At 37.7% G+C, this 24,484-nt stretch overlaps 7 protein-coding genes and 3 non-coding genes across 16 annotated transcripts; 3 read left to right on the top strand and 7 right to left on the bottom strand.

Moving 5' to 3' along the window:
• Window positions 1–919: 919 nt before the first annotated feature.
• On the top strand, window positions 920–3,303 carry LOC110848069 (ras suppressor protein 1). 3 transcript variants are annotated; one of them, XM_035851232.1, is made up of 9 exons: window positions 920–1,066; window positions 1,280–1,444; window positions 1,530–1,617; window positions 1,824–2,067; window positions 2,159–2,277; window positions 2,364–2,446; window positions 2,524–2,638; window positions 2,725–2,857; window positions 2,950–3,303. In XM_035851232.1, exons 2-9 carry the CDS (start codon window positions 1,382–1,384, stop codon window positions 2,981–2,983), a joined length of 879 nt encoding a protein of 292 aa, XP_035707125.1. In that variant the 5' UTR covers window positions 920–1,066; window positions 1,280–1,381; the 3' UTR covers window positions 2,984–3,303. The 3 variants fall into 3 exon arrangements, with proteins under 3 accessions (XP_035707125.1, XP_021950868.1, XP_021950869.1); XM_022095176.2 differs by having other exon boundaries at window positions 931–1,043; XM_022095177.2 differs by having other exon boundaries at window positions 977–1,444; window positions 1,824–1,874; window positions 1,947–2,067.
• Window positions 2,876–7,549, bottom strand: LOC110848068 (heterogeneous nuclear ribonucleoprotein A1, A2/B1 homolog). 2 transcript variants are annotated; one of them, XM_022095173.2, is made up of 9 exons: window positions 7,419–7,549; window positions 7,112–7,263; window positions 6,453–6,857; window positions 6,115–6,226; window positions 5,749–6,042; window positions 5,363–5,539; window positions 4,062–5,271; window positions 3,301–3,396; window positions 2,876–3,084 (listed from the first exon to the last, which is right to left on the bottom strand). In XM_022095173.2, the coding sequence occupies exons 2-7, from the start codon at window positions 7,175–7,177 to the stop codon at window positions 5,198–5,200; spliced, it is 1,128 nt and encodes a 375-aa protein (XP_021950865.1). In that variant the 5' UTR covers window positions 7,178–7,263; window positions 7,419–7,549; the 3' UTR covers window positions 2,876–3,084; window positions 3,301–3,396; window positions 4,062–5,197. The 2 variants fall into 2 exon arrangements, with proteins under 2 accessions (XP_021950865.1, XP_021950867.1); XM_022095175.2 differs by having other exon boundaries at window positions 5,049–5,271.
• On the bottom strand, window positions 5,642–5,705 carry LOC118435513. The gene has a single exon (XR_004834829.1). It is a non-coding gene; the product is annotated as a small nucleolar RNA SNORD31 (small nucleolar RNA).
• On the bottom strand, window positions 6,334–6,393 carry LOC118435508. The gene has a single exon (XR_004834824.1). It is a non-coding gene; the product is annotated as a small nucleolar RNA SNORD31 (small nucleolar RNA).
• Window positions 6,985–7,052, bottom strand: LOC118435507. Its single transcript, XR_004834823.1, has one exon. It is a non-coding gene; the product is annotated as a small nucleolar RNA SNORD31 (small nucleolar RNA).
• A 250-nt stretch (window positions 7,550–7,799) lies between the features above and the next one.
• LOC110848859 (huntingtin-interacting protein K) lies at window positions 7,800–8,776 on the bottom strand. The gene is made up of 3 exons (XM_022096195.2): window positions 8,555–8,776; window positions 8,251–8,459; window positions 7,800–8,162 (listed from the first exon to the last, which is right to left on the bottom strand). Exons 1-3 carry the CDS (start codon window positions 8,628–8,630, stop codon window positions 7,971–7,973), a joined length of 477 nt encoding a protein of 158 aa, XP_021951887.1. The 5' UTR covers window positions 8,631–8,776; the 3' UTR covers window positions 7,800–7,970.
• A 62-nt stretch (window positions 8,777–8,838) lies between these two features.
• On the top strand, window positions 8,839–13,927 carry LOC110849418 (golgin subfamily A member 4). The gene is made up of 9 exons (XM_035851226.1): window positions 8,839–8,862; window positions 10,103–10,374; window positions 10,460–10,604; window positions 10,680–11,445; window positions 11,527–11,648; window positions 11,732–11,899; window positions 11,997–12,227; window positions 12,303–12,435; window positions 12,501–13,927. The coding sequence occupies exons 3-9, from the start codon at window positions 10,509–10,511 to the stop codon at window positions 13,112–13,114; spliced, it is 2,130 nt and encodes a 709-aa protein (XP_035707119.1). The 5' UTR covers window positions 8,839–8,862; window positions 10,103–10,374; window positions 10,460–10,508; the 3' UTR covers window positions 13,115–13,927.
• On the bottom strand, window positions 13,921–17,704 carry LOC110849419 (alpha-1,3-mannosyl-glycoprotein 2-beta-N-acetylglucosaminyltransferase). 4 transcript variants are annotated; one of them, XM_022096827.2, is made up of 10 exons: window positions 17,467–17,704; window positions 17,302–17,361; window positions 16,680–17,219; window positions 15,873–16,605; window positions 15,560–15,788; window positions 15,467–15,482; window positions 15,291–15,379; window positions 15,106–15,196; window positions 14,852–15,037; window positions 13,921–14,777 (listed from the first exon to the last, which is right to left on the bottom strand). In XM_022096827.2, the coding sequence occupies exons 3-10, from the start codon at window positions 16,812–16,814 to the stop codon at window positions 14,673–14,675; spliced, it is 1,584 nt and encodes a 527-aa protein (XP_021952519.1). In that variant the 5' UTR covers window positions 16,815–17,219; window positions 17,302–17,361; window positions 17,467–17,704; the 3' UTR covers window positions 13,921–14,672. The 4 variants fall into 4 exon arrangements, with proteins under 4 accessions (XP_021952519.1, XP_035707122.1, XP_021952517.1 ...); XM_035851229.1 differs by having other exon boundaries at window positions 16,680–17,216; XM_022096825.2 differs by having other exon boundaries at window positions 17,478–17,704.
• Window positions 17,705–18,015: 311 nt separating this feature from the next.
• Window positions 18,016–22,033, top strand: LOC110849417 (periodic tryptophan protein 2 homolog). The gene is made up of 14 exons (XM_022096822.2): window positions 18,016–18,177; window positions 18,271–18,317; window positions 18,407–18,519; window positions 18,596–18,690; window positions 18,765–19,161; window positions 19,252–19,539; window positions 19,608–19,815; window positions 19,895–20,194; window positions 20,266–20,419; window positions 20,495–20,678; window positions 20,766–20,913; window positions 20,988–21,375; window positions 21,452–21,674; window positions 21,751–22,033. Exons 2-14 carry the CDS (start codon window positions 18,291–18,293, stop codon window positions 21,881–21,883), a joined length of 2,658 nt encoding a protein of 885 aa, XP_021952514.1. The 5' UTR covers window positions 18,016–18,177; window positions 18,271–18,290; the 3' UTR covers window positions 21,884–22,033.
• Window positions 21,703–23,678, bottom strand: LOC110849421. The gene is made up of 3 exons (XM_022096828.2): window positions 22,479–23,678; window positions 22,238–22,373; window positions 21,703–22,161 (listed from the first exon to the last, which is right to left on the bottom strand). Exons 1-3 carry the CDS (start codon window positions 22,529–22,531, stop codon window positions 22,024–22,026), a joined length of 327 nt encoding a protein of 108 aa, XP_021952520.1. The 5' UTR covers window positions 22,532–23,678; the 3' UTR covers window positions 21,703–22,023.
• Window positions 23,679–24,484: the final 806 nt, after the last annotated feature.

Raw genomic sequence — 24,484 nt, 5'->3', positions numbered from 1 at the left:
TCTGCGAGATTATGATGATTGAGGAGGGATGGTAAAAATTTTATGAGTTTGTAACAGTCGTCGTTGCTGTCACCTCTGATTGTTTGTGCATTCCTGGAATATTTGATGTGACGAAAAATTATCAAGCGTCACGGTTCGTGCTCAGATTTAAATAATGCATAATCATAAAGTCGTCTAAATTATACGTAGATTTGTAAATGACTTGAGCAGAAAAGTATGAAAATTACAAGATACGAGTACATCCTGGCAGGAAAAAGATTGGTATTTCTGAAATTGGAAAACTTTCTTCGTCGTCACAGCACAGGTCAGAATCGTACAAAAAGTAATGAATCTTTCTGTTTATTTTAGATTGATGTTCTCAAACAAGAGGTTTATGATGAATTATGTGCGAATCAAACACGTTTGCAAGTTTGATGAGACAATTACGTAATCTGTTGTTGTATAAGAGCACGTAGCAAATTGATTGCCATCTGGACTAACATCATTCCAACGTGATGGACCCCATTTGTTTCGAAGACATGCAGCCGTATCATCTGCCTACACGCTGTATTATGCAACATCAACTAATCACTCTTACATACATACGTCGCTAGATATTTACATTCGTCCATGCAAAAACAAAGCATGAAAAAAGCGACTTTCTTATGCACGCAGTGTAACTCTTCTCTTTGTGGATGGATTCATACACATGCGATCTCTGTAACCCAAGCCAATGTAAAAATGGAACCTGTGTGGGCTTTTTTAAAGACATCCTCCATCCAAGTTTTGAATAACACGAGTATCTGATCTCTGGTGGAGGATGTAGGAAAAAAAAGTGAATGTAAACTGAAATGCCAATCAGCGCACCAAAAAGTATGCAAGTTGGCAAAGTTGACTCATATAATGATTGAGAGAACCTTATTCTTATGCCAATGCTTACTTAAGTTTTGTATACATTGGATCCTGGTTGCATTTTATATATTCTTTTAAACCGAATCCGGGGCAAGTTTTCAGTTAACCATTCAGACGAAGCCAGTTACATCAGAGGCAGGGCGTTGTTGGTGGTGAGAATCAGCATCTTTATAAAGTTAGTTGCATCTTTTATACGGATTTTATAGGTTGTTTTCGCCCGATATCGGTTCATCTCTTGAGAAATACATGGAAAAGAAAGTCGTACAATAATCAAGTAAAGGACACGGGAAGTAGAATTGATACCGTGCATCCAAATCCACGTTGTTGTTCATTTGAGCTATACCCACTCGTGTAAAAAGTACATATTTGGGCTAAATTTTTATACCAGGAGGAGCATAATACGTAATACGTAAAGCATAGCAGGAGCTGAAATCTCTCAACCCTTTTACATACTTTTGCTCTCTCTGGCTGGATAAAATAAGCCTGCACTATGGATTCAAGCCCAGTATCGTGCAACTTTGTGGGAAACTCCAAGATGACCAAACCCAAAAGAGTAAATTTGTTATTGTAATTATATTTCAATGTTAGAAAGTAATAAATTGGTATCTTATTTGTGATATTATTTTATTATCTTGCAGGTTATCGATGAAGCTCGCGAAATTAAAAATCCAGAGTTGGATTTGGTCGAAAAGGGAATTCTCGCCTTTGAGGAACTCCCTGGCCTGTGTAAGTACTTCAGAAGGTTTTACGGAAATTTTATCCAAATTATTGTACTTTCTCCACAAGTCTCACTAGTCACCACTAATATTTATTTGTATGTATATAACTATATCTTGCCCATAATTGTCATTTGCGGTGTTAAAGTGTCTCAAATCCATAAACAATGCAAGGATGTTTTCATAAAACTATAAAAATCGTAATTTTATTTTCAGTCAACCTGGATTTCGTGACACGATTGACAATTTCTCACAACAAGATAAAATGTAAGTTATTGATGAAAAGGATTAACTATTACGCAAGTACTCACTCTAAAATACTAATTTGTATGATTCCAGCAATTCCAGCAACGATCGCAAATCTTTGCAACCTAGAAATTTTGACCATGTTCAACAATCAATTGGAAGAATTGCCCACTGCAATTTCATCCCTTCCGAAACTTCGAATTCTTAATGTTGGGTGAGAGAAAGTTCATACACATAGTTTCAATGCACGTTAAACAAATCTGAAAAATATCAAACTCATATTTGAGACAAAATTTCGTTGGCAGCATGAACCGATTGAAATCTTTGGGGAGAGGATTTGGTGCCTGTCCATCCCTTGAAGTGTTGGACTTCACCCATAATAAGATGAGCGAAGAGGGATTGCCTGGAAATTTTTGGATGATGGGTAAAAATAAGCCGTAACTTATGCTACTTTCACCAGGGAGAAAGTCTGTCAAAAATGTGAATGGGTTGATTGTATTTTGAAAATAGAAACTTTGAGAGCTTTGTACATGGGGGATAACTATTTTGAAACACTTTCTCCGGAAGTTGGACGTCTTCGCAATCTTCAAATTGTACGTTATTCATATTTAAATAGTTTCCTGAAAATTAGCCCAGGCAATTTTTATTTCATTTATTTTTCTGAAAATAGCTCGTCATCCGGAACAACAATATTACTCATATTCCTCGCGAAATTGGAAACTTGACCCGACTAAGAGAATTTCATATTCAAGGAAACACTATCCAGTGGTTGCCCCCAGACATATGTAAGTTGGCAATTTATTATTTATTGAAACTTGAGACTTGAGATTACGATGAAATTTCAGAATAATAATTGGTTTCATATTTATAGCAAATATGGACTTGGGGGGAAGTCGAAGTATCATTCGAGTGGATGATAACCCTCTGGCGCCACCACTTGCTGATCAGTGGGCTCTGGGTCCGCATCATTTGCTGGACTATGTGAAAACGGATGCTTACAAAACGTGAGATGACAACAAATATTGGTTTCAACTCATTTATTTTAAAACATTGTAAAAAAGTCTATAAATAAATACAACCCTACAATAATTTGCAGATTGTACGGCAATGCTCATCGTACCAGACGTTGAGAGTACCGAGATCCGAGTGTGCTTTGGTTCTAACGAGTTTCTCTCCAGTAAAAGTCCAAAACTTTTATATCACAATATTAATCAGTCAACCAGGTTGATAACTGTAATTTACAAATACAAGTCGTATTAACAAGTGCCAAACAAATAATGTAATATAACTTTATAATCAAACACCACTGCCTGCCTTACTTAAGATTAGCATTTAAAGTATTCATAAACCAGTATTGAAAAAATTGACTCAACATAATTTTGGTTAAAAGTCAGAATCTTTCTCTAACTCGCCTAAATATCGAAAAATAAATCAATTTACAACTTACAAATCACAGTTTTTTAACGTCATTGTCACGAGATTCATTACACGTCCAGCGTCACATTCTCGCTCGATTCCGCTTCCATCGCATTCGTTTCATCGCCTTCAAAACAAAGAAATACGCATTATTGGTATAATCTAAGGAAGATTACTCTATAAATCATTACATTGCAACATTTGTGTATTTACACATTGACTAATAATAATAATGCAAAAGGTACGTATTTACACAAATCATAACAATAATTAAAATATAAATCAATCCACCTCAATCGAAGGAAAAATAGAAGCATTTCAACATTGCAAGAGGGTGAACATAGCATGGTCTACGACAGCATTAAAAATAAGCTCCTACTCAATCAAACTAATATAATGTAAATCAATAAACGTCCATTCAAACGTTACACCGATAAGAACAGTAGCCCTGTCAGCACGCGAAGTAAAGAAACTCAAGTGAAAGTATACAGATTTTTTTTGTTAATGGGTTTCCTGTTAGTTGAAGCAACCGAAGGAAAGGATTGACCAATTATTATTATGTACAATCGTAATAATAAGTCTGAGAGGACTATGTGCTCTTTTTTAGACGGAATAAGATACCATTGCCAGCAAAGAAATATACATGTTATTGCATCGTAATGATAATTATAATGATAATAATAATACTGCAACTTAAAAAAAAGAAGTCAATTTGCGTGACATATATAGAAAACGTTACCTCTATATAGATAGATATCAATCAATCAATATAATGATCAGTAATCTTACTACCTGGTATTTGTTATCTGTCTCATTTGATCTGCTCTGCACTGAATTTGTTGGTCACCATCACTCACAATTGAATTGATACCTGTCTCCTTCCTGAACGCGAAGATTGTAGCTGAGCTGACTGATTGTTCGTGAGTGATTTAGTTTCTCTGCTGCCTGTACGTATTATTTTTGGGTCATCTTCTTCAGCTTACTAAAACTCCGCTGCTACTACTATACCTTAAACTTTCACCTTCTCGGCTCTCTTTTTTTCTGTCTCTGCTCTGTTAAGTATTACTCGATTGAATTAGTTAGTGCGCACTTTCCCCTTCCCTCTCGTCCTCTAGGTTGCAGAACACTTTCCTGTCTGTGATTCTCGACTGCAATTCTTCCGTCGTTCGTTGAATGAGCTGACTGTATTCTGGGAGAAAGTTGCTGAAGAAATGAAAGGGCCAATATATATTTGGCAATAGTGCAAAAAATCTACTGAATATTACTGACCATCTGATGCTGTCATGATATGAGATTGAATTTAAACTGTGGTAGACGGAATTTGTACCAGTTCATGCATCATTCTTAAATTTACTATGCAATGCTATACGATCGTATTATTGAACCGTTAATTATATCATGTGGTAGTAATAAACCGCTATTAAATATGCTGCATAAAACTTACTGGCAACTATCTACGTACGGTCTAGTTGTTGTTGTTGAGATAGATAATCTATCTAACTGATTTATTGAAAGGTTGGTTCTTTCCAACTAAAAATCTGCCAACAACTATTATGTTTTTTGTAATGTAAGAAACTAATCTTATAACCATACAACACCATGTAACCTTACTAAAGATATAGACAACTGTACAAAAACAATAAGTTAACCTAATTTATAAGAATTCGTCTTAACGGTGAAACCTGTCTAACAGGAGAAACGCTTCTTGCTTAAGATTGATCGATTCAAACGTAATAAGAGGAGAAGAGATTTTGTGTCGTTAGCCGGAAATTCCCTCACCGAAAATTTTACGGGAGAGTGATGAGTGAGAGATGGGTGGGTAACATCAAATCAAACCAAAGATGAGAGTAGAGATGACGACGTGGATGAGATACACCAAAAGGGGAGTGGTTATTTGGCCAGTGTAGTCTGCCGCTTCTCATGTTCCTTTAAAATCTACGGTTGTATCCCATACCTCCTCCACCACCGCCGCCACCAGTTGGGGCGCTATAACCGCCGCCGCCTGCGAAAAAGTACAAACAACCGAAATGGTGAGAACGAGAGAAGTACATCTTACTACTAGGGATTTAGAAAGGAAAATTGTTCCTTCCTACCTTGGTAGGGGGACGGACGGTTACCATATTGTTGCCCTCCTCTCATCGGCCCACCGCCGTATTGTTGCTGGTAACCACCTCCAAAATCTCCACCATATCCACCACCGGGTTGACTTCCTTGCCAGCCACCTCCCCATTGTCCACCGCCGCCACCTCCGGGAGGTTGTTCCCAAGGTCCTACAAATTCATAAATGTTGGTTACTGTCACGGACTATTCAAATGGTTGGCATATTACAAATGAAAGTGTTTCTAACTAAATAAAAACAATCAGGGGGTAAAAATACCCAACCAGTCACTCATGATAGATCAGACTGGGGCGGTAATGCTAATCATCACTTTTAAGTAAAATAAAAAGCCCACTTAAAAAAAAAGATAAGATATCATACCAGTGCTGTAACCGCCGCCCCATCCTCCTCCTCCACTACCACCCCAGTTTCCTCCCTCACTTCCTCCTCCTCGTCCACCCCAAGGGTTCTGGCTGTGACCTCCGCCACCACCACCACCGCGTCCTCCTGGCGGTCCACGTCCCCCACCAGATCGGGAATCTTCTCGACCACCACCACCAGAATAATGAGAGCCTCCTCCTCCGCCACCGCCACCTTTCATGTTAGCCATTTCAGTGCGGCTGAGGGCTTTTTTAACGTCAACGCGTTTTCCTTGGATTTCATGGTACTTGGACACTGCAATGGAAGAACACAGATGATTAGAATACAAGATATGTACTCGGATATGGAAAGAGTTAAAGTACTTACATACAACCTTGTCCACTGGATCATAGTCGTCAAATTCAACGAACCCGAACCCTCGTTTTTTTCCTGTATCCTTTGTCGTGACAAGGACAACGTTGGAGACATTCCCAAATGACTAAAAATTACATAAAATAAACGTTCAAAATCATGTAAAATATGAACTTCTATTATGAGAGCTTCAGGAGTATGATTTTACAGAGCAAAAAAATCAAATCAGAGCTACAAAGTAGCACCACTCATCACAACTGTCAGACTGGGGCGGTAATTATCTCATCATTTTAACAACTAAAATAAAACTACCCTATAAATAGTTGACATATCAATAACTTTTTTCAATCTACCTTGAAGTAACTTCTAAGATCTTCTTCTTCCACTTCTTCCTTCAGTCCACCAACAAAGATTTTCCTGACCGTTGCACCAGCTTCTGGTTTGCCAATATCCTCTCGTGGTACTGCTCTCTTTGGTTCGACCTCTCGTCCGTCAACCTTATGAGGTCGGGCATTTTGGGCTTCGTCAACCATGAATGATCTGGAGTAGGTGATGAATCCGAACCCACGAGATCTTCTAGTTTTAGGGTCTTTCATTACGACGACGTCCACAATTTCCCCCCATTTGGAAAAGTGAGCTTTCAAACTGTCCTCAGTAGTTCGGTAGTCGAGTCCTCCGATAAAGAGTTTTCTGCATTGTTCTGGCTCGTTTTTATCCTGATTTCGATTATCGTTACTACCTCCACTGGCACCTCCATCCTGAAAATCACAAGATATATGTTCTAATAAAAAAAAGTTGGATCTCTCGCATAACTTAATCCTCAGTTAACTTACTAATTATAAAAAAAACAATTTCTAGCATTTGTAAAATAATATCAGTAGGTACAAAAGTACACAAATAACCAGTCACTCATTTGTATCAGACTGGGGCGGTAATTATTAGTCATCATTTAAAAAATAATCTTATCGTAAAAACGTTTATAAAAACAAAAAAAATACTTAAAATTACTTACATTATAATCCTCATCGCCCCCCTCCTTGTTTACGCTCCCATTGTTATAATTGTCATCCGAGCCCATGATAATGGCGACGGAATGAAATAAGTTATTGAATTTTCTATAATTTCCTCGTCTACTGCGTCATCAGCACTTCTGTGCCGGATAAGCTGAAAACACAGGGATAAAATCAACCCAAGTATTCTAAAAAGTTGCAGACTACACAGAGAACATGCACTGCTTTGGCTGATTACAATTTAAACTCATGCAAAATTTAAATTGGAGTAATTAAAATTAAATAAAAATGACGGAGGACCAGACTTACTGCTGTTAGGGAGTGAGTGAGTGAAGCGAGACGCGGAGTGGAATGGCCGGAGAATGGCGGAGCTACTGCCCTTGCGTCAACTAACTCAACCACCACCACCACCAGAAATACCGCAATCTCATCCATTCGAGTTTGCTTTTTCTGCTAAAAATCATGATGATGCGATGATCTCACATTTCTAATTCTAAATTCGCATGAAAATGAATGGAAGGAATTGAAAGATAACCCTAACAAACTAACAACGTGTTTGATGAATGTTTATCCATGAGGGAAAATATTCGCAGATTTATATAAGCCATGAACTACCCATCACTAATTTTTGCATAGAAGTTCGATTGAGCAACTCTATTAGAGTTGCTCAATCTTTTACATATGCATGAATAAGGTTCACATTTTATATCAAAAATTTATTTATATACGAAAATTGAGTTTAGTTTGTAATTAGGATTTACACACACGAAGACTTTAAAGAATGGAAAGGAAGAATTATTATGCCATATTCATATTCACTCTATCCGATTTAAAGAGAAATATATAGATTACTTATAAACATTAATTTGTTAGAGCACCCAAAGTCTCTAATAGATTGCCTCCATGCTCCCTCAAGGCTCGCTCTGCTCGTTCGGCTGACATTTCCAGCTCAGTGACTATTAGTTCAACATCTTCCTTCTTTATTTTAATGAGCATCAACTCCTTTTCTTTACGGAGCCTTTCCGCCATTTCTGTTGCGATTAATTCCCTCACCTATGAAATTTAGCAAGTTTTAATCAGTTTTGCATGACAAGTAAAAATATCTAAACCGTCTACACATGATTAAAACTGTTAGTCCTACCCCACTGAGATCTGAAGCAGTGATTTCTGTTTCTTCCGCATAATCTGTAATTTTTTCTAGGTCAACTGCGCCCGAGTCGTGTTTCCTTTCTCGTTCTTTCAACTTTCTCGATTCTATTTCCGACTCTTCCGTAAGATCGTGATCTTGGTCTTGGTCCGCATTATTATTTGGAGAAAAGCTGTTGTCATTTACTGTTTCTGGTGTTTGTTCTGTACAAAAGTAAGATTATGAATAAATTAACCATTTAATAATACTAATTACAAATACTGTGTTTAAACAAACTTAAAAAAATGTAATTTAATACCTGATTGTCTTTCTCGTAATGGTTTTGGATCATGCTCCCCTTCGGATGAGGTCTTGCTTGGTCTTTGTTTAGGCATATTTATAATTTTTTAAAAATAATACACACAGAAATGCTAGCTTAAACTTTTACAATTAATTAATTGATCGAAATTTTAATAAATCTCCAGCACAAAAAAAAACGCGAGACTTGCTGCTGGAAACATTGGGGGATTCCGATCTCGCGGGCCGCGTAGCACCGCGAGCCCCTGAACATCCTGAGATCTTTTGTTTACCAAAATGCAGCACGATTGCTTGACATTTAGTATCTAGGTAACTCTTGTGTCTTTTAACGGTTGCGACAAATGGTGGAGTTACAAATAAAATAATTATTTTTTAAATCGTTGGTACACGTCCCATGGTCGTGTGTACCAACGACTTTGACCTTTAATAACTTTTGAATGGGCAGACATAGAGATTTAATTCGTTAAGATGAAATCATCGTAATTTTTAGCTTGATTTTTTAAGATCAAAATCTCGAGGGTACTATTTCGAAAATTAAATTTGAAATCCCAGTGTGCAGCGTTTGTTTAGCCCGAGTCAGGGTCAGTGTCAGCTTCTAAACTTTAGTCAGACGACCTGCACCAACTACTATTCGTAATCGGCAAAAATGTTCCCACAATCCAGCATGCAAAATTTCAGCTCCTTGACCAATTTTAAAACCAGTACGGGTCTCAGTCTTCTGGGCTGGGCCCACAAAAATATTCATATTCGATGAATATGAACATTATTCATATTCTTTAGTCTGATGTGCCCTTACCCATGATACCGAATTTTATTTTTATTCTACCAATATAAAAAGCAGCGTGGGTCACCTTGTTAAATCTCTGTGGAAAAAATCTTAATATTTAGTTCATATTTTTCAATCTGGTCTACCCCCACGGGGTCGTGCCAAATTTCAGTCTTCTACGAGTGTCTAATTTCATCTTTTTAATACAATTTTTGAAAATCGATATGGGTCACCCCCTTAAAGGTCCCTCCACATAAAAATGGTACCAATTTCAATTCATATTCTTTCATCAGGGGCCATTAGCAATCTCTGCACTAATTTCAGCTCGATGGATAATTTTCAAAAATCGGTATGGTATCGGGTCCCTCCAGTCGGAAATTTTCCCAATTTAAATTCATATTCTTCAATTAGACACCATTAGCAATCTCAATGCCAGTTTACAGCTTTCAACGAGGATTTTGAAATACTCCACCCACCCAGATGACCACCACAGGTCAACCACTTAATTGATTTCGCCCATCTTCAAACTTAACTCCTCATTTGTCACATACTACATGTATACCAAATTTAAAGTCGCTAGGCCGAGTTTAACGAAAGTTATCGTAAAATGATCGGACGGACAGACAGACGGACATGACGGTTACAAAATTACATTTCCAAAACTAACCAATGGCATATTTTCAACAATTTTTAGTTTTCTAAAAATGAAAATTTATTTTGTAACTCGGCCATTTGTCGTAACCTTATAGATTGATAAAGTGTCAAATAATCTTGAAAATGCAGGATGATCACGTTACCTTCGATTCGAAAGATTTTTTTTCATAATTTTGTTTCCAAATTGTAACTTTTGTGATATTTTTTTGATCGAAAGCGAGCCAGAGTTGATAGTGCATTGGAAATTGAGATCTATATTTTGTGTGTTTTGCATCTGTGACTTTTTCCTCGTTGTTACTCATCACATTGTTGACCATTGATTTTTTGTTGACGACGGCGAGACGCCACCACCACCAGCGTTTGGTTTGGTGGAATATATTTTGTACTCAGATCATCTATTGGTGAGAAAAAATAATAAAGGATTTAAAGTCTCGGTGAAAAATTAATTAATGATTTTGTTTAATTTTGTTCTAAAATATGAAATAGATCGATTGGACTACTTAAGTTTCATGCATGAAACTTTAATTTTATCACGATGGCAAAAGTGTTTGGTCTTGAAAATGGACCTGAGGATGTTTATTTGGATCACATAAGCGAAGTGGATTCTGATGAAGAACATCGAGATGCAGATGTATGTAATTCCAAACTATGGTTTATCTCTAACCTTTGATAATAAGTTGTAGTAAGTCATAAATGGTTTGTTTAGATCAAGAATTTCCTCGATGAAGAGCTGGGCAATGAAACCTTTCACGATTCTGATAGTGGCGATGACACGTCGTATCGTAACGGGTCAAACTTCTCGAATCATAACAATTGCAGTTTTGTTTCCAACAAGGATGGATCTATAAATGGTCGTGGAAGTGGTGCACAAAGTGGTCAGGGGGATTTCATGACGGAGCAACAAGAACAACAGAAGGGAATTTTTCAAACGCCCAAACTGAATGAAAGTGGAACTGTCAAAAAGCGTATAAATTTCTCCACAATGCAAAATTCAATCCCTCTGCAAAATGATGACTCCGATGGCAGTAGTAAAGGAACTAATGGATTTGTAAGAGGACTCAATGGTCATGGAAATCATTTGAACGGAAATGGAATTGATACGACAAGTCGATTAGCTAAATATCCAAAACCTACTGAGAAGAACAACAACCACGTGACGGATTTGTATCAAAAGAACTTTGAAATGGATGAAATCGTCGTCCCTAACCCCACAATCTCCCTTTTGCATAAAGAACACTGTCCACAGTCTTACAACGACGGTTTGAGTGATGGAATTTGGCCCTCGGCAGATAGTAATAATGTGGAAAAGTTGAAGGCTATGTGCGAACTCAGAGAGCGTCAAGTTCATAGAATCGAAGAATCATTGGCCGCTAATCAGAAGGAAAAGCGAGCTCTGAATCATCAAATTGGATTGATGAAGGCGGAAATGGTGCAGATGAAGTCGCAGTGTGACGAAGCCGAAAAGTTTGCAGGTATGAATACAAAAGAGCTTGTTGGAATTTCTTGCATTTATAAATTGTACTGCGACTTATGACTATGTTTTATTTGTGTAGAAATGAAAGACGAAGAGGTTGTCTATCTGAAAACAAAAATACAGGAAGCAATCGAGGAGTATCAAAAGGCTCGTCGTAATGAAGAGTTGGCTCATAACCATTCTCAAAGGATACAGCTTGAGGTAAGTTTTAAGATTTTCAATTAGTAGTAGCAATTTTCTTTAAGTCAGTCAGAGTAACGTTTTATGATTTCTATGGTCGTTAGAATGACAAACTTCGTCAAGAAGTGCAAATGCTCAGTTCATTAGGAACATCTACCCAGCAAGCCGAATTGAACGATGTCGTTCGTCAACACCAAGAAAAGCATGCTCAAGATCATGCTTCATGGCGAAAGGTGGTTGCAAAGTTAGAAGGGGAGATAAGTACTTACAAGGTATGCATATAGTTATCAATTAAGTAAGAATATTATAAATATGACTAATCCAACAGTTGTACCACGGTCAGTTTGTAATTTATTTATTTCCACATAGAGAGCTCAACATCTTTTTGTGGATGATAGCCACACAATAATAAAGGCAAGTGTTCAAACTCAGACAGAGTATCAGCCAGAGGAGGAATTGGAACAGAGAGAACGCGAGCTCGCAGCACAAGAGTTTCAGGAAGAATTCGGAGACCTTGGAGAAGACTTTTTGAACCAGCTCAAAGACCTGCCTGAACCCGTCATTATAAAACGAGTTCGTGAAGAATGGAAAACTGCAAAGGTAAACGTCTTGATACATATTATTACGCAAAACATTTATTTTGGCATGGGCGTTTTTAACCAAAGTTTTTTATAGAACAAACTTGTCGTCCATTTTCTCACGGAGATCAAGAGATATAAACAACTTCTGACTTCTCTGCCGGGGGAATTATATAACGCATGGGAGCAAAGGCAAAAAGAGCTGGGTTTGAGCCAACCATTTACTATAAGTAAGACTTCCACGCTGTTACATATGCCCAATATTTTATAGTTACTGTAATGAGATAACTTTCAGAACCGCTTTTGCGCCAAGCTGCAACAATGACTGAGGAAACATACACTCGACCTCCTCAATATGAAAAGGCAACCTCACTTAAAACATCAAGAATTGAAGCAGTTCAAAATCTTCCTGAAAGTGCGGACGCTGCAACCGACGCACGCAGCCCGGAAATGAAGGAGGAGGCAATACAAGTAAACTTTGCAGCTGTGTTGGCCAGTACTCACCCAGACGCCGTCGATTTTCATACGCAGACCAAAACGTCCCCTTCAAACTCCGGATTTGGAGAGGAGAAAGAAACGTCTTCCGTACTCGTTCAAACAGACGAAACATTGGACACTTATAAAACACTGGCTGCTCTTATCGACAGCTGGTCACGCGAAGTTACTGTTTGCAAACAACGAGCTGATTTTGCCGAGAGCAAATCATCGGCCGCAGAAGAGGAATTGAAAACACTGAATGGTAAATTTATTCAACTTCAAAAAGCGACAAAACTCTGTCGCAAGCAGTGGAAGAAACAAGAGGAAAATTTGCGAAGTACGAATGCTAAGATGAAGGCTCACTACATGGAAGTTATGCATCACTTGGATGATAAATTGGCAATAGTTGATCAAATTGAGTTAGAAAATTGAATTGCTTTCTCATTTTATACGTTTTTATGCAGAAAATGTGTAGTTATACCTTAAAAAATATTTAATTCTTAATTAGTATAATTAATTGTTGTTTTTGGGTAACAATTATTATTCTGCATGCCATTCCAGCTATTTCATATTATGTAATATTATACATGCATGTTCCTCTACATTGTATTACATTACATTGTTGTAGTTGTATGTAGCCATGTATAATCAAAATTGTAATGTGAAATTTTTAAAAAGTTGAGAAATAGGTGCTCTTTACAAGGTTACTTAAATAATATAGATCTCCAGTATCATTCCTATCTTGTTAAATTTACGTACTTAAGGAATAAGACTACAGTGTATATATTTAATAACGTTGAACTACAGGTAAACTCTATTTTTAGAAAGAACTATATTAAATTCCTGTTATATTCAAAATGAAGTTACTCCATCCATACGATACGCTTATTAAAAGAGAGGATTAATTAAGAAACAATGTATTTTATTATAGTGGCGGAACCATGTCAAATTATGTCAATATCAAGGTTTTCTTAAGCTATAAGTCCTGAAAATTTGCAGCAACATGACACGGAGCTTTCAGTATATTTTCTGTAATTGAATACGCTTTTATTTTGTACGTTTATTGTTTTGACTTGTAACTTTATGTTTCTCCGGTTTTTTTACGTTAGTCAATTCTTGTTGGCGTGGATGTGTACACATGCATCCTGCTCGACAACAATGTTACTTTGATATTTGTACTTGCAATAAGGTAATGATTGAAGATATCCACCGTCTGAATAAATAAATACGACAGGTTGTTTTAAATCTCGAATTCCTTTATTCAATACCGATGCGTTGATATTGTTTAACAATTAAGGTCATTGCGAATGCGGAATATCCAAGGCGGGTATACGTTCGACGACGACGAGTAAGTAATTGATTATGAAACGCATTTTCATGTCACTACTCTAATAACAAAACTAGACAAATTATTGGCAAATATGATCAAGATGAAAAAATTATCGTGTGGCCTGTATCCTCCTCCCCTTCTCCAATGTTTGTACAAAAAGTAATATTTAGTTGTATATAATTGGACTAGATTTTTCACCCTAAACAAAATATGGTAATACTTATGTAAAAACGTAACAGCACTCATTTTTATAGGATGGAATAGGTAATGGTACAGGTATGTAACTATAATAGGTATTTGCTACTAACACATACAAATTTCCATAATTGCTAGTATATAGACATTTGACAGATGCTAGAAGAAAGTAGAAATCCTTAAAGATTATACATTTCAATTGAAGATAATGACTCGACCTTTACGTTTGAATATGGGTAAGCCTACATTAACAACTTGTAATTGTTTAATTTCAAGTCATTATGTGTCACAGTCAGAAATGATGATGATTGCACAAAGTTTGATGATGTGGTTCAAAAACTTGATAAAGTTTTGCATATATGTATACTATACTGGTGATGAGCAAGTCGCACTAGTTATTATCAAGTAGTGAGTAAGTGATGATTAAATTATTATTTGATGGCTATTTGTTGAGATTGAGTGACTTCAGGGCTGATAAGATTCCCAATTAGCTCCGGGAGCTAGGTAGCAACGATGTCCATTTATAAATAGTGGCACCACGCCCCGATATGCTGTTCTCGGTACTCCAGCCTATACAAATAATTTGCATAGTTAATTAGTTGAACTTTTAGTTAAGTAAATCCAAATTTAGTCAAGTAGATTACCCTGAAGTCCTCCATAATTTCAAGCTTCTTTGCAAAATTTCTAAAATCCACCTTTGTTCTATATATTAAACGGTATTCGACTGGCGTGGGTTTAGGAGTTTCTGAAGTCACTGCTAGTAGCTCAGTTACAGAATTGACGAGTTGACTTGAATATACTCGACGGACGAATTCCACGTCGTAATTATCCTTTAATCAGAATATAATGGTCATCATATAAATGTAGTGTCATCAGCAATTAAGTTAAACATATATACCTTAGAAAGATACGATAAGTCAAGGGACTTGAAAGGCACAAAATGATCATTTAATTTAATGAAACGGAGATGGTTCATGTAATACGTTCCCCTAAAGTAATAATTCAATACACAATAAATATAGGGCAACCAAGGGATTAAAATGTATATTGTGCAGCATTGTTCATCAATTAGTTTTAACTTACAGACTGACACCTTCCTTCCCGAAGGTACTGGATCTTGATATTTCAGGTCTGATACATACGCGATCCCGTCGCTGAGCAGGTTCTCGCATCTTAAACATAAGCATTGAATTAGAATTTATTGAATGTCTATTACAATACATGCATAAAAAGCCGACAGAGTTCAGGGCGTAACTTACCCAGTCATCCCAATATCTGGAGATTATAATAAGATTATTTATAGTACATAAATTAGACGATACCTGTCACGTCAATAAAATCTTGAGGCTCACCCTCTGGGCCACTTGACCATCAATTCAGTCCACAACGTCTTTGTCATCATCCATCCAAGACCCGGAAAAAAATCACTTCGATATAGTAAATCGTACGCCGTCTCGTTAATCCTCTTCGGCTTCCCGTTATCGTTCCACGCTGAAACACACCATATTGAAGGGTCTTTCTTCAATATGGGGAGCGTCGCAGCGAAGTATTCAAAGAAATCCGGAGCGATCTCTATATCATCTGGAAGCACATGCACGATTGTATTATAAGGCCTCTTGAAGATACTAAATATAAATAATAATGGCTGAATGATCTTCTATCTACCTTCGACAATAATCACATTTTCATGGTTTAAAATGTTAAACGTGTAATTTAATGCCCAGCCGTAATGACGAGCAATTTTGAAATATCCTTGCATCTTCTTCTCTTTTGGTGGTACACTAATTTCGCTAAGATCAGGTTGCTTAATGTGTACAATGCGGTCTTCATACGACTGAAGGACTTGTGTCGTGGCTACATGTGACCCACAATCTTGAGATACAATTATGGGGAATTTTTTCTCCGAAGGTCTATATGCAAACAATTTATCCAGACTTCTCTTAATAGATGGTCGATCACATACAAACACGAGCACTGCAATGACTGAGTCTTCATCAGAATACACATAAGAGGGATGATGCTTATTGTGATCATGGTCATTTTTAACGGGAGTATGTTCATCGATTACTTCCCCATTGGCAAATTCGTCCTCCTTTTTCTTATTCTTTTTCCCGTCATTATTATTTTCTCCAAGTTCAATATCACTTCTAACCTCACCGGCGTGAGCTTCTTGCTGTAGCTCTTTTTGAAGTGCTAATAACTTATCAGATTCTAAAACTCCCCTCTTATCACCGACACCCTTTCCGAGCACTTCCTTACTAGTCCTAGGCTTTTGTGGAGGTTTGTCTACGGTGGAGAATTTTGACTTTAGTTTGCTCAATAGTGCTCCGGAATATTTTTTCTGAGACCCGATTTCCTCCTCCAGATTATCCAAATGCTTTAATATGGCCATAGTATCCTAAATTATAAGTTATGTACACCATTAATTACTTTTACTCCAACACATTCAAATATAAAATTAAGTTGGCTTACTATTTTTGAATTTGCTCTAAATAATGGTCCCACGGCTCTTGACTCTGGCAACCCAATGTTTTTAATCATGGTGTAAAAGAAGACCCCAAAGATGAAAAGGGCAAATATGTAAAACTTTTTAAATAGACGCGACATCACGATTGACTGATTGTCATTTACAATCAAACCAATAGTGAACCATTAGCGAGTTAACTCGACTGTCGTTCTAACTGTCTGTCATATTTAAGTGAGTAATTAGTGCATGATGTCCTATTTAAATTTAAACTTCCACAGGAACATGATGTGCAAAGCTGGGTTTAGCAGTTGGATCAAATCTGCTGGTGGGTTAAATCTTGAAGGTCACAAGCAGTCAACAATGGGTTGAGCGTCCCTGTTCACCGTTTATTTATGAGTCAGTTGAAGGATCAATGATGAAGGTCGTCTGTTGTTGTCCTGCAAGTCGGCCGATTCCTTCCTTTCACCTTTCCTGACGTGAAAAAGGTTCTTTTTCCTCTTTTGACTATGCTCATAGACTGGACCGGAGGTATTTATTATTATCTGCTGAATAGAAATGTAAAAATAAATCACTTTCGTTTTTCTTCACTCTGTTATTTACTTTACTAATTTTACTGTGTTTACTTACGAGTTACTGCGAATGACCATCGATTTTGCACATTATTTGCCCTAGAACTGTGGCCCCCTTCTGTATTAATAACATTTAAATAATTATTATTTTAATCATAGAGCAAAATATATAAATATTGACAGATTTTAAGATAAGTTATCTTAGATAACTGTAACAATTTACCTAAATCTTACCTTAACTCTATCCTGCCTGTCAATTTGACAGTGTCAAACTCTAAACTACTAAACTTCCTATACTTTGGCACGATTTAAAAAAATGCTCCATCCAAAATTTAATCAAGCTTCAACTTTTGGAGCAATTGCAAATTAAATCTGGATCATGGTGCGAAATATTTATACGTGGCAATTTATCCATCAACTTCAACCATCCCTTCGCTGCCATCGACTAAACACAAACCTCAAACGAGCTAAATGAGATTATTTCAGTGGGGAAAATGAGATTGAGACGCAAAGCAAAGGCCAAAGGGCATAACGAAAATGATGACCTTTTATTAAGATTGTTACCAAGATAAGTGGTGTATGATAACCTCGCAGCGATAAAGATGTCCATCAGCATAATACAGTCACGTTCATTCAATGCATGTAATATGTTTTTTTTCTAAATCGAAAGGATTTTACTAAATGTAATGTGAGAATGTGCCGTAATTCAAGAAAATGCATGAAAATGAGACATTCAATCTGCCATAGAAAACGGAACGTGGGAAGAAGCAGTTCCATGTGCACTGTAAGCAAAGCCATGCTTATGATAAAGTTAAAGTTTTTGATAGAAAGCTAGGTGTTTTGAAGTTAAATACACTCGTTTTTCATTAGGCTTATCAAACTTGAACTGATTAGTACGTTCGAGATCGGGAGCATTACGTTTAAAAAGGGGTTGGTAAGTTGCGTTACTCCAAAAACGATCTAAATAGCTTGCAACGCATAAAACATTTTAAAAGTGCAGAATTTTGATTACCTGATTGTTTATTAGATAAGTACAACTTATATACAATGGCGGATCACGTGGAGCCTTATCGGGTACGTATTTAACGTTGTACAAGAATGAAATAAAAGCCCCAATTGTGTTATTTTTAGTATGTATTACAATTAATGTTCTAAATATGTAGTTTCAAAATCTTCTTGGGGCCATGTACTCCAAAGGGAATTTAGAATTTTCTCCAGACGGCTTCACCCTTATTTCACCCGTCGGAAATCGTATATCTATGTTTGGTTTAAAAGAGTAAGGATCTTTGAGTATTTTAAATTCAATCAATAACTTTAATCATGCCATGGTCAAAACTTTTTTGTGTTTTCAGCAAAACAGCCAAAACTCTACCAGTAGAGGCAACTACGAGTTTTACAACAATGAGCCTCTCTCCATGTGGGCATATTTTAATTACTGGGAACGAATGTGAGTCTTTGGACGATAAACTTGCTACTGGCATGATTGAGCTATTGTATATATTTTGCCTAATTTATTATTAGCTGGAGAAGTCCACGTTATTAGCCTTCGCAGTGAAACTGTTCTTCACATGCTACGACCAGGTGGTCACATTGTGCAAGTCAAGTTTTCTCCATGCGGGACAAAGTTTTCTGTCGCAAAACAAAACACCGTGCTCATCTATAGTGCTCCTACAAGAAAGCCAACCCTGAACCCCATTGCTTTGAAAAGAGCGATTTCTGATGTCCAGAACGTGGTTGACGTCGCATGGTCCAACGATGGTAAAATTGTGGCTGTTTCTAGCGCAAGGGGAATCATTCATATCTATCCAGTTGTCAAGTTTAGGAATTTTAAGCCCGTTACCCTCACCGCAAATACAGAAGGAGTTGTTAAAACCTTCTTTAAAAATGACAAATCGTATGATATTTTGTCCGTTGATGTGTAAGTACTTACATAATTATTGGTAGAAATAATATAGTCCCGCAATTTATGAATACTTTCAAATTTTCTTTTCATGCATTTGTCCATCAGAAATGGAGCATTGCGAGTTTGGAAGACGGAAGATATTGACAAATTCGATGAAGTTGATCCTGAACAATTGAACCATTTTGTTAAGCCAATAACCACCGAAAACATTGACTGGATCCGTTACCAGATAACGAATAAGCATTATTTTAACGAACTCTTCCCAAAGGGAGAGAAGCGTCCTCCGTTGACCATCTCGGCGTATAATCCTGTTGTTGGATTATTAGTGACTGGATTTGGAGAGACGATTTTTCTCCATGAACTTCAAGATTTCGTACTGATTCAGTCAATGAAGTAATTAATTTAATGACAAATTTTGAAACGTATTCTCACATTTTATGTATGCATGACTTGTGTTACAGAATCCCAGCGGTCGGGGTGTCCACAGTTACTTTAAACAGAACTGCTGACTGGATAGCATTCGGGAGTTCATCTCTTGGACAGCTCGTCGTGTGGGAGTGGCAGAGCGAATCCATGATCCTTAATCAAACGGCTCACTACGATATCATTGAAAGTTTTGACTTTTCAAACACAAGTCGCGTAATTGCAACTGGTGGTGTAGATGGGAAGGTGATTAAGTAATATTATAGTTCCACTAGCTGTTAAAATATATGCATTCATTATGTAACCAATTTGTATAATCTGTCAGATCAAAGTCTGGAATACTGTATCTGCCCTTAACTTTGCCGTTTTTGGAGATCATACCGGCCCAATTACTGCGTTGGCATTTACACAAAAGGGGAAAGCAATTGTATCCTCCTCTCGGGATGGAACTGTTCGAGCTTTTGATCTCACGAGATATCGTAACTTTAGAACATTTGTTACACCACGATTAGTCCAATTAAGCTGTGTCTCTGTGGACCACGCTGGCGAGTTAGTAATTGCAGGAGGGGATGAAACTTTTGAAATCTATCTTTGGGCAATGAAGACTGGAAAGTTATTGGAAGTGGTGAGTTTTTAGTAATGTTGTTATTTCACCATGTTGTTCTTGTTCCGTTATCTTATCCGTCAATTCTACAGTTTACTGGGCACACTGCTTCAATCACTGGAATTCAATTTTCACCTAGTATTTCCAGCTCCCGTTTTGCTTCTTGTAGTTTGGACAAAACTCTTAGGATATGGCCCCCAATTGGGACTGAAGGGAGAGTTGAAGAAATTGATTTAAGTTCGGAAGGTTAGTAAATACAATTACAAAACAGATAAAGCGTTTCAATATTTATGAATATGTTTCATTTCATTTCATTACCAGCAACAACTCTTGCAATATCTCCGCTGGGAACACTCGTCGCTGTTGTATCCCTCTCCGGAGTGATTTCTTTATTTGACATGGAGGGTGCATCCCAAGGTACCATTGATGGTTATCTTCACATTCCTGACAAGTCAATCCTTTCAGAAGGGACGGCACACAACTTGAAAAATAAATTACGTGGAAAGTAAGACTAACTTAAATCTCTTATAATTTTTTAGTTTATTTTATATTTATAATTATTTCAAATCTAATTAATATAATATTCCAACAGGGGATATAAGGCAGTTGCATTTTCGCCAGATGGGAAATTTATCTTGGCTGGTGGTGATAACAAAGTAATCTGCATGTTTAACACAGAATCCCAAAGATTGGTGACATCGTACTCGATATCAAGAAATTACTCGTTAGACGGAATTAACGTAAGCCAAGTTTATGAAAAACTAAAGTGATGGAGTATTCAATACGTTAACGTGTCTTTTTTTGGCTCCCACAGTCCTTCATTCATCGAAAGAAACTTACCGATTTTGGTAACAAGGATTTAGTTGAAGACCGTGACGACGCAGGGGACGTTCTACCGCTCCCGGGAGTCCGTAAGGGTGACATGGCATCACGAAGATACCAAAATGAAATTCGCGTCACTGCCTTAAAATTCGCTGCAAGTGGAAAAAGTTGGGCTGCAGCGACGACAGAGGGACTTTTACTTTATGGAATACAAAATTTTACCATGTTTGACCCCATCGATGCAGACGTTACAGTTACACCGCAAAGCCTTGAAGATGCCTTGGCACGTCACGATTTCGGGACAGCACTCATGACGTCTCTCCGACTTAACATTCACGATCTTATTGTCAATGTTGTGTCAAGAATTCCGACAAAAACAGGTGTGTCTAACTAGGTGTTAAACCAATAATGTTGCAAATAATTAGTTCTAAAAATAACTGACATTATTATTTCTAGTTGAACTTCTTGTGAAAGAGCTACCAATCAAGTACGTCTGCCTCCTCCTCCGTTTTCTGACTGATCGACTTAGTAATGAGACAAAATTGGGTCTATACCTAGCATGGATAGAGTTTGTAATGGTCCATCACATGTGGACACTTCAAAATAATTCTGAAACGAAACCAATTCTGAAGGACCTCAGTCAAAAGATGAATGAAGTAAAAAGCAGGACTCTGTCTTTGTAAGTAATTACAAATTGCCGTGCTTGCAAAGTTTTAATAATATTTTATTAAATTAAACCATTTCATATTGTACAGATTGACCTACAATGTTGGCGCTGGTAGTTATCTATTTCCTGAATTACTACCTGATGACGATGAAGGTATGCATGAAGAATCTGACGTAGATGGGAGTGCTACAACTGAGTCGATGAGTGAAGATAGTGATTAGCTGCACTGACTAAAAATATATACTAGGATTATATTTAATATCTATTAGACTTATTTTTGTAAAATACTTAGTTAATGAAATCATGCTTTCTCTGACTGACGTAAAACTGACCAACGGAGAACTAAATAAAATATACAATTTTATACAAAATCAGGATCGGTTTTCAATTTTCTGTTATAATCGCATTCTTGTAAAAACTTTTGCTTCATTTTATCCAGTTTTGACTCCAATGGACACATATTTTTCGTATGAAGCTTACTAGATGCAATATTCAGATCCTGCAAAATATTTATATTGGTAATAATTATTTATTTGTTAATTGTGATAATATCAACATTGCCTTTAACTACGCACGCTAAGGAGTTCCGCATTTCTTGTCATTGCCATTTCTCGCCTGGATTTTGCAATGGCTGCAATGTTCTCTGGGGTCGAGATTTTTGTCAGGTCCAAATATTTACTCTGACTTTTCAACTTTTGATGGCGTACCTCTCTGAAATATTAGTTATTTGTTGAAAAATGTAAGATTGTGACGTAATAGTTTATTTGTCATGTCTCATGCATGAAAACAATGTACTTTTATGTATTGTTTACTTACAGCTTGTGAAGTTTGTGTTGAAGTTCTAGTTCTTGGGCGAGAATGTTTTCCATATTGATATGATTTTGTTGTACAATTTTGGGATATAACAGAATTTAATTAAGTGAAAGGGTACCACAAGAGGTACCACAAGAGGTTGAATATTTCAGTTTTTTATGGACTTAGCAACATGATTTTTTAGAGAACATGAGTCAAGACATGAAGTTCAGCTCCGCATAGAAACAAGGGCATTGGGGTATTTTTAAGAGCTCCCCGAGATGGAGGGGGAGGACTTTGAGGTCATAATGGTTGTTATTTGGAGTCACTATATATTTCCGCAGGGTGTATAATCGGTTTGTGGGCTCATTTGTGTGAGGTAATGAGATGTGAACCATTTTTGACCTCAGAAACATAAAATAATAGGGAGGGGCAAGTATAGAAATGCTATTTCGAAAAGTATGGAAGACAATATGGAAATGAGACCCATTATGCTCCCTATCTAAAACTATTTCGCACGATGTGGGAGTCATTCCACATTTGTGCTCCGTATGGTTTGGACACTAGGACGTTTTAAAAAAAATTCATCATGTTCGACTATTTTGGCTATAAATACGTAAGTATAAGTAACAGCAAAAGGGGACATTTAGCAAAATTTAGAGTAGTATATTTTTTACAAAATTTGTATTTGAACCAAATTTCTACCTACTATAATTTCTGAGAAAATTACAATCAAAGTGAGTGGTATAATTCCTTGCCAACTCTCTTGTGGTACCTTAATGCTAACCATTTTAATAATATTCTGAATTAGAGCAAGGTTGCTTGACAACTTTAGTAATAATTACAAGGTTGCGACAATTGGTCCGACGACTAAAAAACTTACTTTTCAAAAACCCTGGTACCTTTGGCACCAGTGCGTGTCGCACAAACTGTAACCCAGAAACAAACCGTACAAAAATTGTCAACACTCACATTTCGTTCCCTCGAATTATTATTTTTTAATTATGACGTGGCGACGATCTTTATCGAAAACAAGGTGGTGGCGGCGGGTGTGACCTTGCGACATGTCGATAACACCAAAAAGAAGTCTGTCGAAGGTTGATGAAAATCGGACGAAAAATGGCGAAGTTATGGCATGGCGACGAAATTTGTCGAAAACAAGGTGGTGGCGGTGGGTGTGACCTTGCGACATGTTAACAACACCAATAAGAAGTCTCTGTCGAACTTTGATGAAAATCGGACGAGAAATGGCGAAGTTATGGCATGGCGACGAAATTTGGCGAAAACAAGGTGGTGGCGGCGGGTGTGACCTTGCGACAAGTCGATAACACCAAAAACAAGTCTCTGTCGAAGTTTAATGGAAATCGGACGAAAAATGGCGAAATTGTGGCATGGCGACGAAATTTGGCGAAAACAAGGAGGTGGCGACGGGTGGGACCTTGCGACATGTCGACAACACCAATAAGAAGCATTGTGCTCAATTTCATGCAAATCGGCCGAGAAATGGCGAAGTTATGGCATGGCGACGAAATTTGGCGAAAACAAGGTGGTGGCGGCGGGTGTGACCTTGCGACATGTCGATAACACCAAAAAGAAGGCTCTGTCGAAGTTTGATGAAAATTGGACGAGAAATGGTGAAGTTATGGCATGGCGACAAAATTTGTCCCATGGCTTTACAAGTGGGGGTGGGGAGCTGTTAGCCGCCCTAAGAAGGGCGTTTCCAGAGCACACGACGAGGACGTCGCTCCCTCGTGCTCCACGCGGGTCGGCCCCCGCGGACGCCCGGAGGCGCAAGGGGGGTCTACCTCCACCGGCCGGGAAAGCCCTGCCCACGTCGCCGCCTCTGCAACCGCGTTCCCCTAGGGGGCCCGTCTGACCCTCGCCTTACGAGGTGGGAGCGCACCCGTAAATCGGCCCCCATTAAGGCTTCGAACTCGGGAACCCGGCCGGCCCCAAGGGGAGTGCAAGCTAAAGAGCCCGGTCACCCAAGGGTTGGAGGTAGAGAGCCCCTCTCACTTGCCAAGCGCCAC

The sequence above is a fragment of the Folsomia candida genome, unplaced genomic scaffold (assembly GCF_002217175.1).
Source record: "Folsomia candida strain VU population unplaced genomic scaffold, ASM221717v1 Fcan01_Sc004, whole genome shotgun sequence".
Lineage (NCBI taxonomy): Eukaryota > Metazoa > Arthropoda > Collembola > Entomobryomorpha > Isotomidae > Folsomia > Folsomia candida.
This window is presented reverse-complemented; position numbering and strand designations above follow the sequence as displayed.

Bases quoted from the DNA above. Each gene is read 5' to 3' on its own strand.
- LOC110848069 (XM_035851232.1), top strand. From the start codon at position 1,382: ATGGATTCAAGCCCAGTATCGTGCAACTTTGTGGGAAACTCCAAGATG. The intron at 1,618-1,823 runs GTAAGTACTTCA...TTTTATTTTCAG, and splicing joins TGAGGAACTCCCTGGCCTGT to TCAACCTGGATTTCGTGACA. The intron at 2,858-2,949 runs GTGAGATGACAA...AATAATTTGCAG, and splicing joins AAAACGGATGCTTACAAAAC to ATTGTACGGCAATGCTCATC.
- LOC110848068 (XM_022095173.2), bottom strand. From the start codon at position 7,177: ATGGGCTCGGATGACAATTATAACAATGGGAGCGTAAACAAGGAGGGG. The intron at 6,227-6,452 runs GTAGATTGAAAA...TGTAATTTTTAG, and splicing joins ATCTTAGAAGTTACTTCAAG to TCATTTGGGAATGTCTCCAA. The intron at 6,043-6,114 runs GTAAGTACTTTA...CTTCCATTGCAG, and splicing joins TCCAGTGGACAAGGTTGTAT to TGTCCAAGTACCATGAAATC.
- LOC110848859 (XM_022096195.2), bottom strand. From the start codon at position 8,630: ATGCCTAAACAAAGACCAAGCAAGACCTCATCCGAAGGGGAGCATGAT. The intron at 8,460-8,554 runs GTATTAAATTAC...ACTTTTGTACAG, and splicing joins ATTACGAGAAAGACAATCAG to AACAAACACCAGAAACAGTA. The intron at 8,163-8,250 runs GTAGGACTAACA...TAAATTTCATAG, and splicing joins CTGCTTCAGATCTCAGTGGG to GTGAGGGAATTAATCGCAAC.
- LOC110849418 (XM_035851226.1), top strand. From the start codon at position 10,509: ATGGCAAAAGTGTTTGGTCTTGAAAATGGACCTGAGGATGTTTATTTG. The intron at 10,605-10,679 runs GTATGTAATTCC...TGGTTTGTTTAG, and splicing joins AAGAACATCGAGATGCAGAT to ATCAAGAATTTCCTCGATGA. The intron at 12,228-12,302 runs GTAAACGTCTTG...AGTTTTTTATAG, and splicing joins AAGAATGGAAAACTGCAAAG to AACAAACTTGTCGTCCATTT.
- LOC110849419 (XM_022096827.2), bottom strand. From the start codon at position 16,814: ATGTCGCGTCTATTTAAAAAGTTTTACATATTTGCCCTTTTCATCTTT. The intron at 15,789-15,872 runs GTAGATAGAAGA...ATGTGCTTCCAG, and splicing joins AAATGTGATTATTGTCGAAG to ATGATATAGAGATCGCTCCG. The intron at 15,038-15,105 runs GTATATATGTTT...TTCTGATTAAAG, and splicing joins ACTTATCGTATCTTTCTAAG to GATAATTACGACGTGGAATT.
- LOC110849417 (XM_022096822.2), top strand. From the start codon at position 18,291: ATGGCGGATCACGTGGAGCCTTATCGG. The intron at 18,691-18,764 runs GTGAGTCTTTGG...ATTTATTATTAG, and splicing joins TTTAATTACTGGGAACGAAT to CTGGAGAAGTCCACGTTATT. The intron at 19,816-19,894 runs GTGATTAAGTAA...ATAATCTGTCAG, and splicing joins CTGGTGGTGTAGATGGGAAG to ATCAAAGTCTGGAATACTGT.
- LOC110849421 (XM_022096828.2), bottom strand. From the start codon at position 22,531: ATGGAAAACATTCTCGCCCAAGAACTAGAACTTCAACACAAACTTCAC. The intron at 22,374-22,478 runs GTAAGTAAACAA...CTAATATTTCAG, and splicing joins CAACACAAACTTCACAAGCT to AGAGGTACGCCATCAAAAGT. The intron at 22,162-22,237 runs GTGCGTAGTTAA...AATATTTTGCAG, and splicing joins GAAATGCGGAACTCCTTAGC to GATCTGAATATTGCATCTAG.